At 43.2% G+C, this 16545-nt stretch overlaps 1 protein-coding gene across 1 annotated transcript in view; it reads left to right on the plus strand.

Annotated features, from left to right (window-relative positions):
- LOC311133645 (calcium/calmodulin-dependent protein kinase type 1-like) overlaps positions 1 to 16545 on the plus strand; it is a gene marked incomplete at both ends in the record, with an annotated part of 49435 nt that overhangs the window by 19276 nt on the left and 13614 nt on the right. The window contains 2 exons of the mRNA XM_084167174.1: positions 8367 to 8498; positions 11722 to 11796. Of these exons, the coding sequence (XP_084023300.1) occupies positions 8367 to 8498; positions 11722 to 11796 (207 nt within the window). The remainder of the gene's footprint in view (positions 1 to 8366; positions 8499 to 11721; positions 11797 to 16545) is intronic.

The following is a 16545-nucleotide window of genomic DNA, read 5'->3' on the forward strand; positions in this document are numbered from 1 at the left end:
AGACAATTTGCTAAAACCAATTGGGAGGGTTCAGAGAGTGCGATAAACTCCCACTAACGTTAGTTGGGTATTATTACCATGGCCCACATTTTAAGACAAGACATTCAAATTGCTTGGGGACAGAGGTGGTAATACACACAACAACATTCAAGCGGTTCTTCATGAATATGGCGAAACCCCCACCTCTGTCAGATGTATAAACATTATATCCATTCAGAGACACATTAGAGTCTGGCACAGATTGTTTTTTACAAAATTCTCAGTAATTATCAAAATGTCCCCGTTGGTTTGAAAAGCCAGAATTTTCGATTTTCAAAATCAAACTTCTGACATTTACATTAATCAGTCCAAGGCCACAGCTGCGGGATTTCAGATCAGACGGAGTCTCTAACACAAACATGCTATGATCCGTAGGTAACCCTCTATATAAAATAGCCATGGGGTTGGCTTGAAATGGTATAGATACAAGATTACTTAGAACTGTGCCATTTGGTCTATGCCTTGAACGAGGACGTGGATTAATGAGGGTTACCTGTTGCGGGCAAGGACTGATATTCCATTACTTTTTTTGTACCGTTTCGATGTTACAGCGGGTCCTGCTTTCATCCAAGAGTCCAGGGCAAATAGCTGGGAGAAATGATCAGTTCCACGACCGTGTGTTGGGATATGGCTAGAAAAAAACAATCCGCTTGCCCATAGCCATTAGTCTGATTCTCAGGTATTCTAAGTCCTGTCTCAACTCAGCCCATTACCGCAGCTTGCATAGCCACAGTGTGCAGCTCTGGGTTTTGGTCTAGAATTACTGTAAACTCCTGAGTGATGTCACACACTCTGGCACCAGGAAAGCAGAATGTCGTTGCGCCATCAACCACCACATAGATCTCCCAACAATGGCTATCTTGGGAGGGGGAGGTCGTGGATTTGCACAGAGCCAGCGGCCTGAGAGTCGGAGCTCCGGGAGCTCTAGGACACATGGCGCTTCCCCCTAACAATCATTGAAGCTGGTGCACTGTGCAGACCAGACGGGTGGACATGGGTAGAAGGACCGAAGTTGTTGCCCTGTTGTTTGATGTTTGTGATCACTTGCCTGGTCTCCAGGACCAGAGCGGGCACCTGGGGTCAGAAAGTCCACTTCCAGCGGTGCAAAGCTGTGTCTGTGTTTACCAGGGGTGTAATGCTACCGGAGCACAGAGAAGCGTGCGCTCTAGGGTTGGGCGGTATCCAGAGTTTTTGTATCATCATACCATCCTTCTCTCATACCGGGATTTTTCGGCATTACCGGTTTAGTACACAAGGACGCGCCACAAAACGCAAAAAAAAGCCCATTGGGTATCTATTAGCTAAATGCTAAGAAAGGTTGTACAAGGAATAGCGATTTTCCATGGAGGCTGCTAGCTAAATATGCTAACGAAAGAAAACGAAAATAAACAAATTGCAAGACAGTCAATCCAGCTTTATCTCCTAACATATTGCACAAGTTGACTTTAAGTATTTACTTAAAAAGTAGTTAAAAATATTAACTTTCATTGAAAAACTTCAAATAAATAGTTTCAACGGTATTGATGGTACCGCCCAAGCCTACGGCGCTACCTCATCTTTTTCAATTTGAGAATACACGAAGCTGGTCAAATTATTTCTGGAAAATGTATTCTGATAAATTCTAAATAAATTATATTTAATTACCACTCAAATTCAATGAAAACAATAGAATGACAAACTAAATAAGTATGTACAGTATAGCAGCCTAGAGGTAGATAAATGGTGATTTCTTCCCTGAACTATAAGCTATGTGTGTGCCGCGGAAGCCCGTCGGAGGTTTGACCACTTTTTTCCCAAACCAGAGTGGCCACGGTAAAGCCCAAGGAGCCTGAATCTCTCTGGAAGTTGCTGTAGCCCTGCTTGGGATATTTAGCCTACATTGGCTAATGGTTTAGATGCAGGGCCTGTTCTAGGTTGGTATGTCCAGGTGGGCAATTGGAAATGTGAATTGGGCCAAGTTGGAGTTAATAATGCATTTAGGTTATAGTTTATTGAGATGCATGAATACACCATCCCAAAAGCTTGATTTATGGCTGTTTTAAAACGAATTTCCTGCAATTACTTTCCTGTAAGTAATGATTTATGTTCACTACTTGGTCAATTGATTTGACAGCATGTTTAATCAATGCAAAAATTATATGAACTAATAGTACACCTCTCTGTTTTCTTTTATTCTGTAATAGGGTATATTGTAACCATGTGTTCAAGCTAACCAAATCAACGTTTATTTAAGCTACACAATACAATGAAATGCCTACTCACAATAAAGCTCTTCTCGTAAACAGTGCAATATATTAAGCTATATGAATGTATGAATGACATTTTATTTTCGTGTCAAATCGCCAATAAGCAACCCATCCCTTATGGAATTAATTGACAAATAAACAAACATTACAATAATTCACTGTGGTAAATAGATGATAATTATTCTTCTGTTGTTCTCTGCATTGCGCATCGGATAAAGAGTGAAAAAATGTAAGGTAAAAATCTATACATAATAGTAAATAAGGTTATCCAAACAATAATTATATCCCTAGAGCGGTAAAATAATATACATACATACAGTTTAAGTCGGAAGTTTACATACACTTAGGTTGGAGTCATGAAATCTCGTTTTTCAACCACTCCACAAATTTATTTTTAACAAACTCTTCATGCTTTGTCTCTCAGCTCATCCACAGCCATGTGAAAGCTAACTGAGTTGCTGATATTTAGTCCTAGAGGTGTGTAGTTTTTGTTTTATAATTTATATTTGTCATCCTGATTTCCGGACCTTTTTTGGAATATCATTATATTCGTTTTTTTTTAATTAACAGTCAGAGCCCAGGTCTGACAGAACCTGTGCAGATTATCTACAGTTGAAGTCAGAAGTTTACATACACTTAGGTTGGAGTCATTAAAACTCGTTTTTCAACCACACTTTTGGCAAGTCGGTTAGGACATCTACTTTGTGCATGACACAAGTAATTTTTCCAACAATTGTTTACAGACAGATTATTTCACTTATAATTCACTGTATCACAATTCCAGTGGGTCAGAAGTTTACATACACTAAGTTGACTGTGCCTTTAAACAGCTTGGAAAATTCCAGAAAAGGATGTCATGGCTTTAGAAGCTTCTGATAGGCTAATTGACATCATTTTAGTCAATTGGAGGTGTACATGTGGATGTATTTCAAGGCCTACCTTCAAACTCAGTGCCTCTTTGCTTGACATCATGGGAAAATCAAAAGAAATCAGCCAAGACCTCAGAAAAATAGACCTCCACAAGTCTGGTTCATCCTTGGGAGCAATTTCCAAACACCTGAAGGTACCATGTTCATCTGGACAAACAATAGTAAGCAAGTATAAACACCATGGGACCACGCTGGAGGAAACAGGTACAAAAGTATCTATATCCACAGTAAAACGAGTCCTATATCGACATTACCTGAAAATCCACTCAGCAAGGAAGAAGACACTGCTCCAAAACCGCCATAAAAAAGCCAGACTACGGTTTGCAACTGACAAAGATCTTACTTTTTGGAGTGTGTCCTCTGGTCTGATGAAACAAAAATAGAACTGTTTGGCCATAATGACCATCGTTATGTTTGGAGGAAAAAAGGGGGACTTGTAAGCCGAAGAACACCATCCCAACCGTGAGGCACAACGGGGGTGGCAGCATCATGCTGTGGGGGTGCTTTGCTGCAGGAGGGACTGGTGCACTTCACAAAATAGATGGCATAATGAGGAAGGAAAATGATGTGGATATATTGAAGCAACATCTCAAGACATCAGTCAGGAAGTTAAATCTTGGTCGCAAATGGGTCTTCCAAATGGACAATGACCCCAAGCATTCTTCCAAAGTTGTGGCCAAATGGCTTAAGGACAACAAAGTCAAGGTATTGGAGTGGCCATCACAAAGCCCTGACCTCAAACCTATAGAAAATATGTGGGCAGAACTGAAAAAGCGTGTGCGAGCAAGGAGGCCTACAAACCTGACTCAGTTACACCAGCTCTGTCAGGAGGAATGGGCCAAAATTCACCCAACGTATTGTGGGAAGCTTGTGGAAGGCTACCCGAAACGTTTGACCCAAGTTAAACAATTTAAAGGCAATGCTACCAAATACTAATTGAGTGTATGTAAACTTCTGACCCACTGGGAATGTGATGAAAGAAATAAAAGCTTAAATAAATAATTCACTCTACTATTATTCTGACATTTCAGATTCTTAAAATAAAGTGGTGATCCTAATTGACCTAAGACAGGGAATTTTTACTAGGATTAAATGTCAGGAATTGTGAAAAACTGAGTTTAAATGTATTTGGCTAAGGTGTATGTAAACTTCCGACTTCAACTGTAGGTAGCCAATGCCTAACTTGGTGTTTGAGGGCATTCAAAATGTAAAAGGTTCTTTAGACAATATGTGTGGGCATAGGCAGACGTTGCAATTGAAGTATGCATTTTATGCGTATTCTATAATGATAGGCTATTCAATTGTCTACATCTATCAGTACATTTATGACGTCATTTACATATATTTTTTGCGCTCCCTCACCTAAAAAATAGCACTACACCACTGGTGTGTGCATGCTTGCATCTGTGCGTGCGTCCGTCTGTCCGTGCGTGTGTGCTCGTCTGTGTGTACGTACGTTTTTTGCTAGATACCAACCAGACTGTTATGTTGGTTCACTTGGTTGTTCTTTTTTTGTTCCATTCCTTCTATAAAATCTAATAATAGCATCACTCTTTCTGCACCTGTGTGTGTGTGTGTGTGTGTGTGTGTGTGTGAATGTGTATGTGTGTGTGCGTGCGTGTGCACGTGCATGCGGAACAAGGGGAATGAGTCACTCCTGAGAGCATAAACAGAAACCAAACAGCCCAATAAGTCCAAACTGCCGTGGGACGATGAAGGAGGAGAAGGAAACAACACCAGATAGATAGATAGTAAGGTAGGTAGGTCGGTACAGTAAAATAGATACAGTAGATAGCTAAGTACAGTAAATAGATACAGTAGGTAGGTAAGTACAGTAAGATAGATACAGTAAGGTAGGTAGGTACAGTGCCTTGCAAAAGTATTCATTCCCCTTGGCGTTTTCCCTATTTTGTTGCATTACAACCTGTAATTTAAATGGATTTTTAAAAAAGTATGAAAAATTATGAAAAGTATGAATAGTTATTCACGCTCAAGTTTTCTGTTTTTTTGTATTATTTCTTGCAGGTTTTACAATAAAAAATATTTTGCATCTTCAAAGTGGTAGGCATGTTGTGTAAATCAAATGATACAAACCCCCAAAAAATCCATTTTAATTCCAGGTGTAAGGCAACAAAATAGGAAAAATGCCAAGGGGGGTGAATACTTTCGCAAGCCACTGTAGGTAGGTAGGTAGGTAGGTAGATAGATACAGTAAGATATATACAATAGATAAATAGGTAGGTAGATACAGTAAGATATATATTTCTGTGAGGTTGTTTTACAGCAGGTAATGTCTCTTGCTGCATCTGTCTCTGGTTGCACGGCATTGTTTGTGTGGCTGTGTGTGTGTGTGTTTCAAAGTGGTCTATTGAATAATTCACAATGGTGACATTGCTGTAGTGCCTCTAAAGTGTTTTGCCATGTGAAGTTATCCTAAATAGCAGCGAGAGAGAGCGGCTCGTGAAAATAAAAAACGACATGTTTTACCAACTCAATAATAGATAGATGAAGTGCAGTTTTTGTGGGTGTCAGACAGGGTTGGGTTGGGTGATGTGGATGGATTGTTATGATGGCTGGTGATGGTGAGTGAGAAAAAACTGTAATTATTTTGTTTATACAGCCTCTTCTCTGCTCTGGCCCAGGGCCCACAGGACCTTGCTGCCATGACACAAACTGCTGTGGGAGAGAGCCTAGGGTGCTGGCCTGGGACGTACCGTGCAGTGCTTCTGGGGTTGGATGAGGGGACGGACAGCATGTGATGTGCCTGGTTATAATAACTCGCCCTCCATAGGGAAACCCTCCATGGGTGGAGAGACAACCTGTGGTGCTGCTGGGAAGGATGGGGTGGGATGAGAGAGGTGGGGTGGGAGTGATGGGGTGGGACGGATGGGATGGGATGAGAGCGATGGTGTGGGAGGGATGGGGTGGGAGGGATGGTGCGGGGTGGGATGAGAGAGGTGGGCTGGGAGGGGTGGGGTGAGATGAGAGAGATGGTGTGGGATGGATGGGCGGATGGTGCGGGATGGGAGGGATGGTGTGGGAGGGGAGGGATGGTATGGGAGGGATGGTGAGGGATGGTGTTGGGTGGGAGGGTTGTGTGGGATGGGAGGGATGGTGTGGGAGGGATGGGAGGGATGGTGTTGGGATTGGAGGGATGGTGCGGGTGGGATGGGATGGATGTGTGGGATGGTGTGGGAGGGATGGTGCAGGTGGAAGGGATGGTAGGTATGGGAGGGATGGTTCGGGGTGGGAGGGATGGTGTGGGAGGGGAGGGATGGTGCAGGGTGGAAGTGATGGGAGGGATGGTGTGGGGTGGGAGGGATGGTGTTGGATGGTAGGGATGGTGTGTGAGGGATGGTGCGGGGTGGGAGGGATGGTGTTGGATGGGAGGGATGGGAGGGATGGTGTGGGATGGGAGGGATGGTGTTGGGATTGGAGGGATGGTGCGGGTGGGATGGGATGGATGTGTGGGATGGTGTGGGAGGGATGGTGCAGGTGGAAGGGATGGTAGGTATGGGAGGGATGGTTCGGGGTGGGAGGGGAGGGATGGTGCAGGGTGGAAGTGATGGGAGGGATGGTGTGGGGTGGGAGGGATGGTGTTGGATGGTAGGGATGGTGTGTGAGGGATGGTGCGGGGTGGGAGGGATGGTGTTGGATGGGAGGGATGGGAGGGATGGTGTGGGATGGGAGGGATGGTGTGGGATAGGAGGGATGGGTGGGAGGGATGGTGCGGGATGTGTGGGATGGGAGGGATGGTGCGGGGTGGGAGGGATGGTATGGGAGAGATGGTGTTGGAAGGGAGGGAATGGTGCGGGGTGGGAGGGATGGTGCGGGGTGGGAGGGATGGTGTGGGATGGTGCAGGGTGGAAGGGATGGTGTGGGATGGGAGGGATGGTGTGGGATATATGGGATGGGGTGGGAGGGATGGTGAGGGATGGGATGGGATGGGAGGAATGGGAGGGATGCTGTGAGATGGGGTGGGAGGGATGGTGTGGGAGAGGTGGTGAGGGATGGTGTGGGATGGGATGGTGTGGGTTGGATGGGGTGGGAAGGGATGGTATGGATGGGATGGTGTGGGATGGGAAGGATAGGACAGATGGTGTGGGAGGGATGGTGCAGGGTGGGAGGGATGGTGCAGGGTGGGAGGGATGGTGTGGGATAGGAGAGGTGGGAGGGATGGTGTGGGATAGGAGAGGTGGGAGGGATGGTGTGGGATGGGGTGGGGTGGGATGGGAGACACAGGATGTGCCTGGTTAGAGACTGTCCGTGGGGACACATTCCCTGGGTAGAGAGGTGCTGTCTGCTGGGCTACTGGGATAGCTGTGCCTGGTTATAGCTGCTATGGGGATCCCCTCCTAGGGTGGAGAGAGCCTACAGTGCTGGGAGGGATCATGGGAAGGATAGGATGGGAGACCGGCAGGATGTGCTTGGTTAGACCATGGGGATCCCCTCCCAAGGTGGAGAGAGCCTGTGGTGCTGGGAGGGAAGGGAATTGTGGACACTGGACAGAATGTGCCTGCTAATAGTGACTGGCCATGGGGAATGGGTTAGGGTTGGACAGGTTGTGCCTGGTTAGGCCATGGGAAATGGGTTAGGGTTGGACAGGTTGTGCCTGGTTAGGCCAGGGGGATCCAGGGGGATACCCTAACTTGGTGTGTGTTCTCGGTGAGGGGGAAGGCTCTGTCTGTACCCACATTCGCCCCACCATGAGTCATGCAGCTCACGTGCAAACACTGTCTGTGCAAAGTGAGCCACACACACAACACACATAACACACACACACACACACACACACACACACACACACACACATACATACACACACAACACGCACACAGGCTGGACACTCGCCTTATTTCCCGGGAACTCCACCAATTTATTTGAGCCAGACTCTTTCCTCTTATTTAAATGTCACTATCGTTTTAGTAACTTACCTCAGAGACAGCAAGCCTTATTGACTTGGGGTCTTGGGACCAAGACTAACTGCCTCGATTTTTCATCGGTGGCATACGTTCAGCAATCACCCTTTAACACAGTTTACTGCATATGATTTGTTAATGTACAGCATTTGAATTGGTCTTTGCAGTTAGTAAGTGTAACTATAAGTGTGTGTGTGTCATGTTTTTGAATAATGGTGTTTCCTGTGCTCCAGGGGGGCGTTCTCGGAGGTGGTGCTAGCGGAGGAAAAGGGGACCCAGAGGCTGGTAGCCATCAAGTGTATCCCAAAGAAGGCTCTGGAGGGCAAGGAGAACAACATTGAGAATGAGATCGCTGTGCTGCACAGGTCAGTAACATAGAGAATTAGATCACTGTGCTGTACAGGTCAGTAACATAGAGAATTAGATCACTGTGCTGTACAGGTCAGTAACATAGAGAATTAGATCACTGTGCTGTACAGGTCAGTAACATAGAGAATTAGATCATTGTGCTGTACAGGTCAGTAACATAGAGAATTAGATCACTGTGCTGCACAGGTCAGTAACATAGAGAATTAGATCACTGTGCTGTACAGGTCAGTAACATAGAGAATTAGATCACTGTGCTGTACAGGTCAGTAACATAGAGAATTAGATCACTGTGCTGTACAGGTCAGTAACATAGAGAATTAGATCACTGTGCTGTACAGGTCAGTAACATAGAGAATTAGATCACTGTGCTGTACAGGTCAGTAACATAGAGAATTAGATCACTGTGCTGTACAGGTCAGTAACATAGAGAATTAGATCATTGTGCTGTACAGGTCAGTAACATAGAGAATGAGATCGCTGTGCTGCACAGGTCAGTAACATAGAGAATGAGATCGCTGTGCTGCACAGGTCAGTAACATAGAGAATGAGATCGCTGTGCTGCACAGATCAACACAACACACTGCAGCTTACCGCACCACACCACCACATAAAACAATATCCTTAATAATAGCAGGTTGTTTGCCCATCATGAGTCATTGAAATGACTTAATAGTCATTATGGTCAGGGTCATGAAAGAGGCTGAGGGATCATAACACACAGGTTCTATCAATGTAAAGGATTGACTGCATGGTATTGATTGGCTCATCATAGTAATGTACAGCAGAGCCAGCTTGATGTAAAGCAGTAGTATTTTATTTTTATATATTTTATTTTTTTATTTCACCTTTATTTAACCAGGTAAGCCAGTTGAGAACAAGTTCTCATTTACAACTGCGATCTGGCCAAGATAAAGCAAAGCAGTGCGATTAAAAACAACAACAACACAGAGTTACATATGGAATAAACAAAAACAAAACGTACAGTCAATAACACAATAGAAAATCTATACAGTGTGTGCAAATGTAGTACGTTATGGAGGTAAGGTAGTAAATAGGCCATAGTGCAAAATAATTACAATTTAGTATTAACACTGGAGTGATAGATGTGCAGAAGATGATGTGCAAATAGAGATACTGGGGTGCAAATTAGCAAAATAAATAACAATGTAAATAACAATATGGGGATGAGGTAGTTGGGTGGGCTAATTACAGATGGGCTGTGTACAGGTGCAGTGATCGGTAAACTGCTCTGATAACTGATGCTTAAAATTAGTGAGGGAGATAAGTGTCTCCAGCTTCAGAGATTTTTGCAGTTCGTTCCAGTCATTTGCAGCAGAGAACTGGAAGGAATGGCGGCCAAAGGAGGTGTTTGCTTTGGGGATGACCAGTTACATATATCTGCTGGAACGCATACTACGGGTGGGTGTTGCTATGGTGACCAATGAGCTAAGATAAGGCGTGGATTTGCCTAGCAGTGATTTATAGATGACCTGGAGCCAGTGGGTTTGGCGACGAATATGTAGTATGTGGTTATAGTATATGTGGTTATAGTATATGGAGGTCAGTGGAGAAGGGGGACTGGCTGGATTCATGTCATGTTATGGTATGGTATAGTATGGTATGGTATGGTATCTATGTGTCAGTAGAAACAGTGGGGTTGTTCACCAGAAATGTCAGGAGTAAAGAAGATAGCCCTATTTTTAGTGTCCTTGTTGCCAGGGTAACATCACACACAGGGGCGGAGGGAGATTGTGTGTGTGTGTGTGTGTGTGTGTGTGTGTGTGTGTGTGTGTGTGTGGAGTTCCCTTCAGCAGTGTGATGAAGGAAGAGAAAGAGAAGGAGAAAGAGCAAGAGAGAGAGAGACCATGTTAGAGACATATATTTCCCTCAGATTACAGAGATCCATAAAGAATTCGAAAACAAACCCAATTTTGATAAACTCCCTTATCTACTGGGTGAAATACCACAGTTTGCAATCACAGCAGCAAGATTTGTGACCTGTTGCCACAAGAAAAGGGCAACCAGTGAAGAACAAACACCATTGTAAATACAACCCATATTTATGTTTATTTATTTTCCCATTTGTATTTTAACTATTTGCACATTGTTACAACACTGTATATATACATAATATGACATTTGAAATGTCTTTATTCTTTTGGAACTTCTGAGTGTAATGTTTAATGTTAATATTTATTGTTTATTTCACTTTTGTTTACTATCTACTTCACTTGGTATGGCAATGTTAACATACGTTTCCCATGCCAGTAAAGCCCTTAAATTGAAATGGAATTGAATTGAATTGAATTGAGAGAGAGAGAGAAGGGGAGAGAGAGAGTGGTGGGTATTGATGGAGAAGTAAACAGAGTGTGATACAAATAAATACTCATAGTCAGACACTGACTCAGATCCCAACACACTCCTTTCTTTACAGCCACAACACACAGTGTCACATATCACCTACATGACTGCTTATAACAACAGAGCTTCAGCCTTGGTTGTCTCTTTCTTGGTTTGTGTATTACCAATGCTGTTCTTGCCAGTGTATTTCCCCCAGTCACTGTAGAACTCCCCCTAACTGTAGAACTCCCCCTAACTGTAGAACTCCCCCTAACTGTAGAACTCCCCCTAACTGTAGAACTCCCCCTAACTGTAGAACTCCCCCTAACTGTAGAGCTCCCCCTAACTGTAGAGCTCCCCCTAACTGTAGAACTCCCCCTAACTGTAGAGCTCCCCCTAACTGTAGAACTCCCCCTAACTGTAGAACTCCCCCTAACTGTAGAACTCCCCCTAACTGGCTAGCTTGGACACTGGCGAATTCAACGTCAGGGGCTGGATCCATTTTCTGGCAAGAGATTATGAAGCACTCCTCTATGTCAGAGACCACTGTTTGATGTGGGGAGAAAACAACTGGCCCTACGATATGACTAGTTCTGTATTGATTGGATCCTGTAGAGAGCTTTTTCATTGAGCATTAGACTAATGTTTTTGTTTGTGGTGCTTCTACACACTCTTACACATAGCAATGGTGCCACTTGGCGATCATATGACAGTATTGAGAGTGAGACACCGTGGGGCATAGCACTGCTGAAAAACATTGGGAATAGCGCTGCTGCATTAGCAGTAGGTTGTTGTTCATGTTGTCAGGGCTGGCAGTGTGCCCATAACAATATCCCTGTATTTCTGTCTTACTCACTGTCTTTTTGTCTTTCTTTTCAGAATCAAGCACACCAACATTGTTTCTCTGGAGGACATCTTTGAGAGCACATCCCACCTGTATCTGGTCATGCAGCTGTGAGTCTCCTCTTTCTCCTCTCCTCTCCTCTCCTCTCCTCTCCTCTCTCTCTCTCTCTCTCGCTCTCGCTCAATTCAATAGACTTTATTGACATGGCAAGTTAAATTACTTACATTGTCAAATTATACAGTGGGGAAAAAAAGTATTTAGTCAGCCACCAATTGTGCAAGTTCTCCCACTTAAAAAGATGAGAGAGGCCTGTAATTTTCATCATAGGTACATGTCAACTATGACAGACAAAATGAGAAAAAAAAAATCCAGAAAATCACATTGTAGGATTTTTAATGAATTTATTGGCATATGATGGTGGAAAATAAGTATTTGGTCAATAACAAAAGTTTCTCAATACTTTGTTATATACCCTTTGTTGGCAATGACACAGGTCAAACGTTTTCTGTAAGTCTTCACAAGGTTTTCACACACTGTTGCTGGTATTTTGGCCCATTCCTCCATGCAGATCTCCTCTAGAGCAGTGATGTTTTGGGGCTGTCGCTGGGCAACACACACTTTCAACTCCCTCCAAAGATTTTCTATGGGGTTGAGATCTGGAGACTGGCTAGGCCACTCCAGGACCTTGAAATGCTTCTTACGAAGCCACTCCTTCGTTGCCCGGGCGGTGTGTTTGGGATCATTGTCATGCTGAAAGACCCAGCCACGTTTCATCTTCAATGCCCTTGCTGATGGAAGGAGGGTTTCACTCAAAATCTCACGATACATGGCCCCATTCATTCTTTCCTTTACACGGATCAGTCGTCCTGGTCCCTTTGCAGAAAAACAGCCCCAAAGCATGATGTTTCCAACCCCATGCTTCACAGTAGGTATGGTGTTCTTTGGATGCAACTCAGCATTCTTTGTCCTCCAAACATGACGAGTTGAGTTTTTACCAAAAAGTTATATTTTGGTTTCATCTGACCATATGACATTCTCCCAATCCTATTCTGGATCATCCAAATGCACTTCAGACGGGCCTGGACATGTACTGGCTTAAGCAGGGGGACACGTCTCGCACTGCAGGATTTGAGTCCCTGGCGGCGTAGTGTGTTACTGATGGTTGGCTTTGTTACTTTGGTCCCAGCTCTCTGCAGGTCATTCACTAGGTCCCCCCGTGTGGTTCTGGGATTTTTGCTCACCGTTCTTGTGATCATTTTGACCCCACGGGGTGAGATCTTGCGTGGAGCCCCAGATCGAGGGAGATTATCAGTGGTCTTGTATGTCTTCCATTTCCTAATAATTGCTCCCACAGTTGATTTCTTCAAACCAAGCTGCTTACCTATTGCAGATTCAGTCTTCCCAGCCTGGTGCAGGTCTACAATTTTGTTTTTGGTGTCCTTTGACAGCTCTTTGGTCTTGGCCATTGTGAAGTTTGGAGTGTGACTGTTTGAGGTTGTGGACAGGTGTCTTTTATACTGATAACAAGTTCAAACAGGTGCCATTAATACAGGTAACGAGTGGAGGACAGAGGAGCCTCTTAAAGAAGAAGTTACAGGTCTGTGAGAGCCAGAAATCTTGCTTGTTTGTAGGTGACCAAATACTTATTTTCCACCATAATTTGCAAATAAATTCATTAAAAATCCTACAATGGGATTTTCTGGATTTTTTTTTCTCAATTTGTCTGTCATAGTTGACGTGTACCTATGATGAAAATTACAGGCCTCTCTCATCTTTTTAAGTGGGAGAACTTGCACAATTGGTGGCTGACTAAATACTTTTTTTCCCCACTGTACATATAACGAAAATGGTGGAACCAACAGCAATAATAATAGTAGTAGTGGAAATGGGATTACCATTAATAGCAACTACAACAACAATATTAATGAGAATAATAATACATTAAAGCAATAGTAGTCGACCAGTCTCAACATGACTGAGAAGACACATGGCATGGTATGAAAGCCAAAACAAAACTAAATGGGAAAATAATATTGACATTACATTGCACTTTTCACTGGCTGTCCCTCAGTTTGTGGCAGGAGGACACATATTTGTCTGTTCACCCAATAAATATTCGATTTTTTCTTCATCTTTTATAGTTTCAAATTCTTTGTACTGATAATTTTGGGAAATAAATATTCTCTTAGGTCTGAGTATTTGTCACAGTGTAATAGGAAATGCAGCTCTGTCTCTACCTCTCCCCTGGAGCAGAGTGAGCACAGCCTGTCCTCTCTGGGCAGCCAGGTTTGCCTGTGACGACCGGTCTCTATAGCCAGACTGTGCTCTCTTAGTCTGTACCTAGTCATTGTTTTCCTCAGTTTTCTATCAGTCACAGTGGTCAGATAGTCTGCCACCATGTACTGTCTGTTTAGAGCCAAATAGCATTGAAGTTTACTTTGATTCTTTGTGGTGTCTTTCCAATAGGTGATATATTTTTCTTTTTGCTTTGTGATGATTTAGTTGGGCCAGATTTTCTGAGTGCTGTCCTGAGGCTCTATGAGGTTGGGTTGGATTAGTGAGTCTCAGAACCAGCTGGCTGAGGGGACTCTTCTCTTGTGTGATGGAATGTTTTGGGGTCACTTGTTTTTAGATGGTTGTAGAATTTGATGGATCTTTTTTCTATTCGAATAAGGAGGGGGTATTGGCCCAATTCTGCTCTACATGTGTTATTTTGAGTTTTTCTTTGCACTTGCAATACAGTCTTGCAAAACTCTGCATGCAGAATTTCGATTGGACTAAGTTGCTTTGCTGCAGGAGGGACTGGTGCACTTCACAAAATAGATGGCATCATGAGGATGGAAAATTATGTGGATATATTGAAGCAACATCTCAAGACATCAGTCAGGAAGTTAAATGTTGGTCGCAAATGGGTCTTCCAAATGGACAATGACCCCAAGCATACTTCCAAAGTTGTGGCAAAATGGCTTAAGGACAACAAAGTCAAGTTATTGGAGTGGCCATCACAAAGCCCTGACCTCAATCCTATAGAAAATGTGTGGGCAGAACTGAAAAAGCGTGTGCGAGCAAGGAGGCCTACAAACCTGACTCAGTTACACCAGCTCTGTCAGGAGGAATGGGCCAGAATTCACCCAATTTATTGTGGGAAGCTTGTGGAAGGCTACCCGAAACGTTTGACCCAAGTTAAACAATTTAAAGGCAATGCTACCAAATACTAATTGAGTGTATGTAAACTTCTGACCCACTGGGAATGTGATGAAATAAATAAAAGCTGAAATAAATCATTCTCTCTACTATTATTCTGACATTTCACATTCTTAAAATAAAGTGGTGATCCTAACTGACCTAAGACAGGGAATTTTTTCTAGGATTAAATGTCAGGAATTGTGAAAAACTGAGTTTAAATGTATTTGGCTAAGGTGTATGTAAACTTCCTACTTCAACTGTACGCCTTCAATATGGGGAAACACTGAAGCAATACAAACACACACTAAGAACAAAAAAGGAACAGCACATTAGAAATCAGCTGGATGTAATTGAGGAATCCATAGAATCAAACCACTTCTGGGAGAATTTGAATAAATTAAACAAACCTCATCATGAGCAATTGGCTATCCAAAATGGGGATATGTGGAGAAATCACTTTGCAAACCTCTACAGCAATATAACAAAGAGCCCAGAACAACAAGATATACAAGAAAAATTACAAATCCTTGAATCAGCAGTCAAAGACTATCAGAATCCTGTGGATACCCCAATTACAGAACAATATTTATTGGAAAAACTATGCACTCTCCAGCCCAAAAAGGCCTGTGGTGCTGATGGTATTTTAAATGAAATTATCAAATATACAGACCACAAATTCAATATGGCTATACTCAAACTCTTCAACATTATCCTCACTGCAGGTATTTTCCCCAATACCTGGAACCAAGGATTGATCACACCAATCTATAAAAATTGAGACAAATTTGACCCAAACAATTACAGAGGAATTTGCGTTAACAGCAACTTTGGGAAAATTCTCTGCAGTAACATAAATAGCAGATTACATAATTTCCTTGATGAACACAACGTCCTAAGCAGAAGCCAGATTGGATTTTTTTTAAATGATCGTACAATAGACCACATTTACACCCTCCACACTCTAATTGACAAACAAGTCAACCAAAACAAAGACAAAATCTATTCGCGTTTTGTAAACTTCAAGAAAGCGTTTGATTCAATTTGGCACAAAGGTATTTTTTATAAACTAATAGAAAGTGGTATGGGAGGGAAAACATATGATGTTATTAAATCAATGTACACAAAAAACAAATGTGAGGTTAAAATTGGCAACAAGCAAACAGACTTCTTCTCTCAGGGACGTAGAGTGAAGCTTCCCACAATTAATTGGGTGAATTCTGGCCCATTCCTCCTGACAGAGCTGGTGTAACTGAGTCAGGTTTGTAGGCCTCCTTGCTCACACACGCTTTTTCAGTTTTGCCCACACATTTTCTATAGGATTGAGGTCAGGGCTTTGTGATGGCCACTCCAATACCTTGACTTTGTTGTCCTTAAGCCATTTTGCCACAACTTTGGAAGTATGCTTGGGGTCATTGTCCATTTGGAAGACCCATTTGCGATCAAGATTTAACTTCCTGACTGATGTCTTGAGATGTTGCTTCAATATATCCACATCATTTTCCTTCCTCATGATGCCATCTATTTTGTGAAGTGCACCAGCATGATGCTGCCACCCGTGTTCTTCACGGTTGGGATGGTGTCCTTCGGCTTGCAAGCAGCCCCCTTTTTCCTCCAAACATAATGATGGTCATTATGGACAAGCAGTTCTATTTTTGTTTCATCAGACCAGAGGA

This window comes from Coregonus lavaretus (genome assembly GCF_964263955.1).
Source record: "Coregonus lavaretus genome assembly, chromosome: 8".
Lineage (NCBI taxonomy): Eukaryota > Metazoa > Chordata > Actinopteri > Salmoniformes > Salmonidae > Coregonus > Coregonus lavaretus.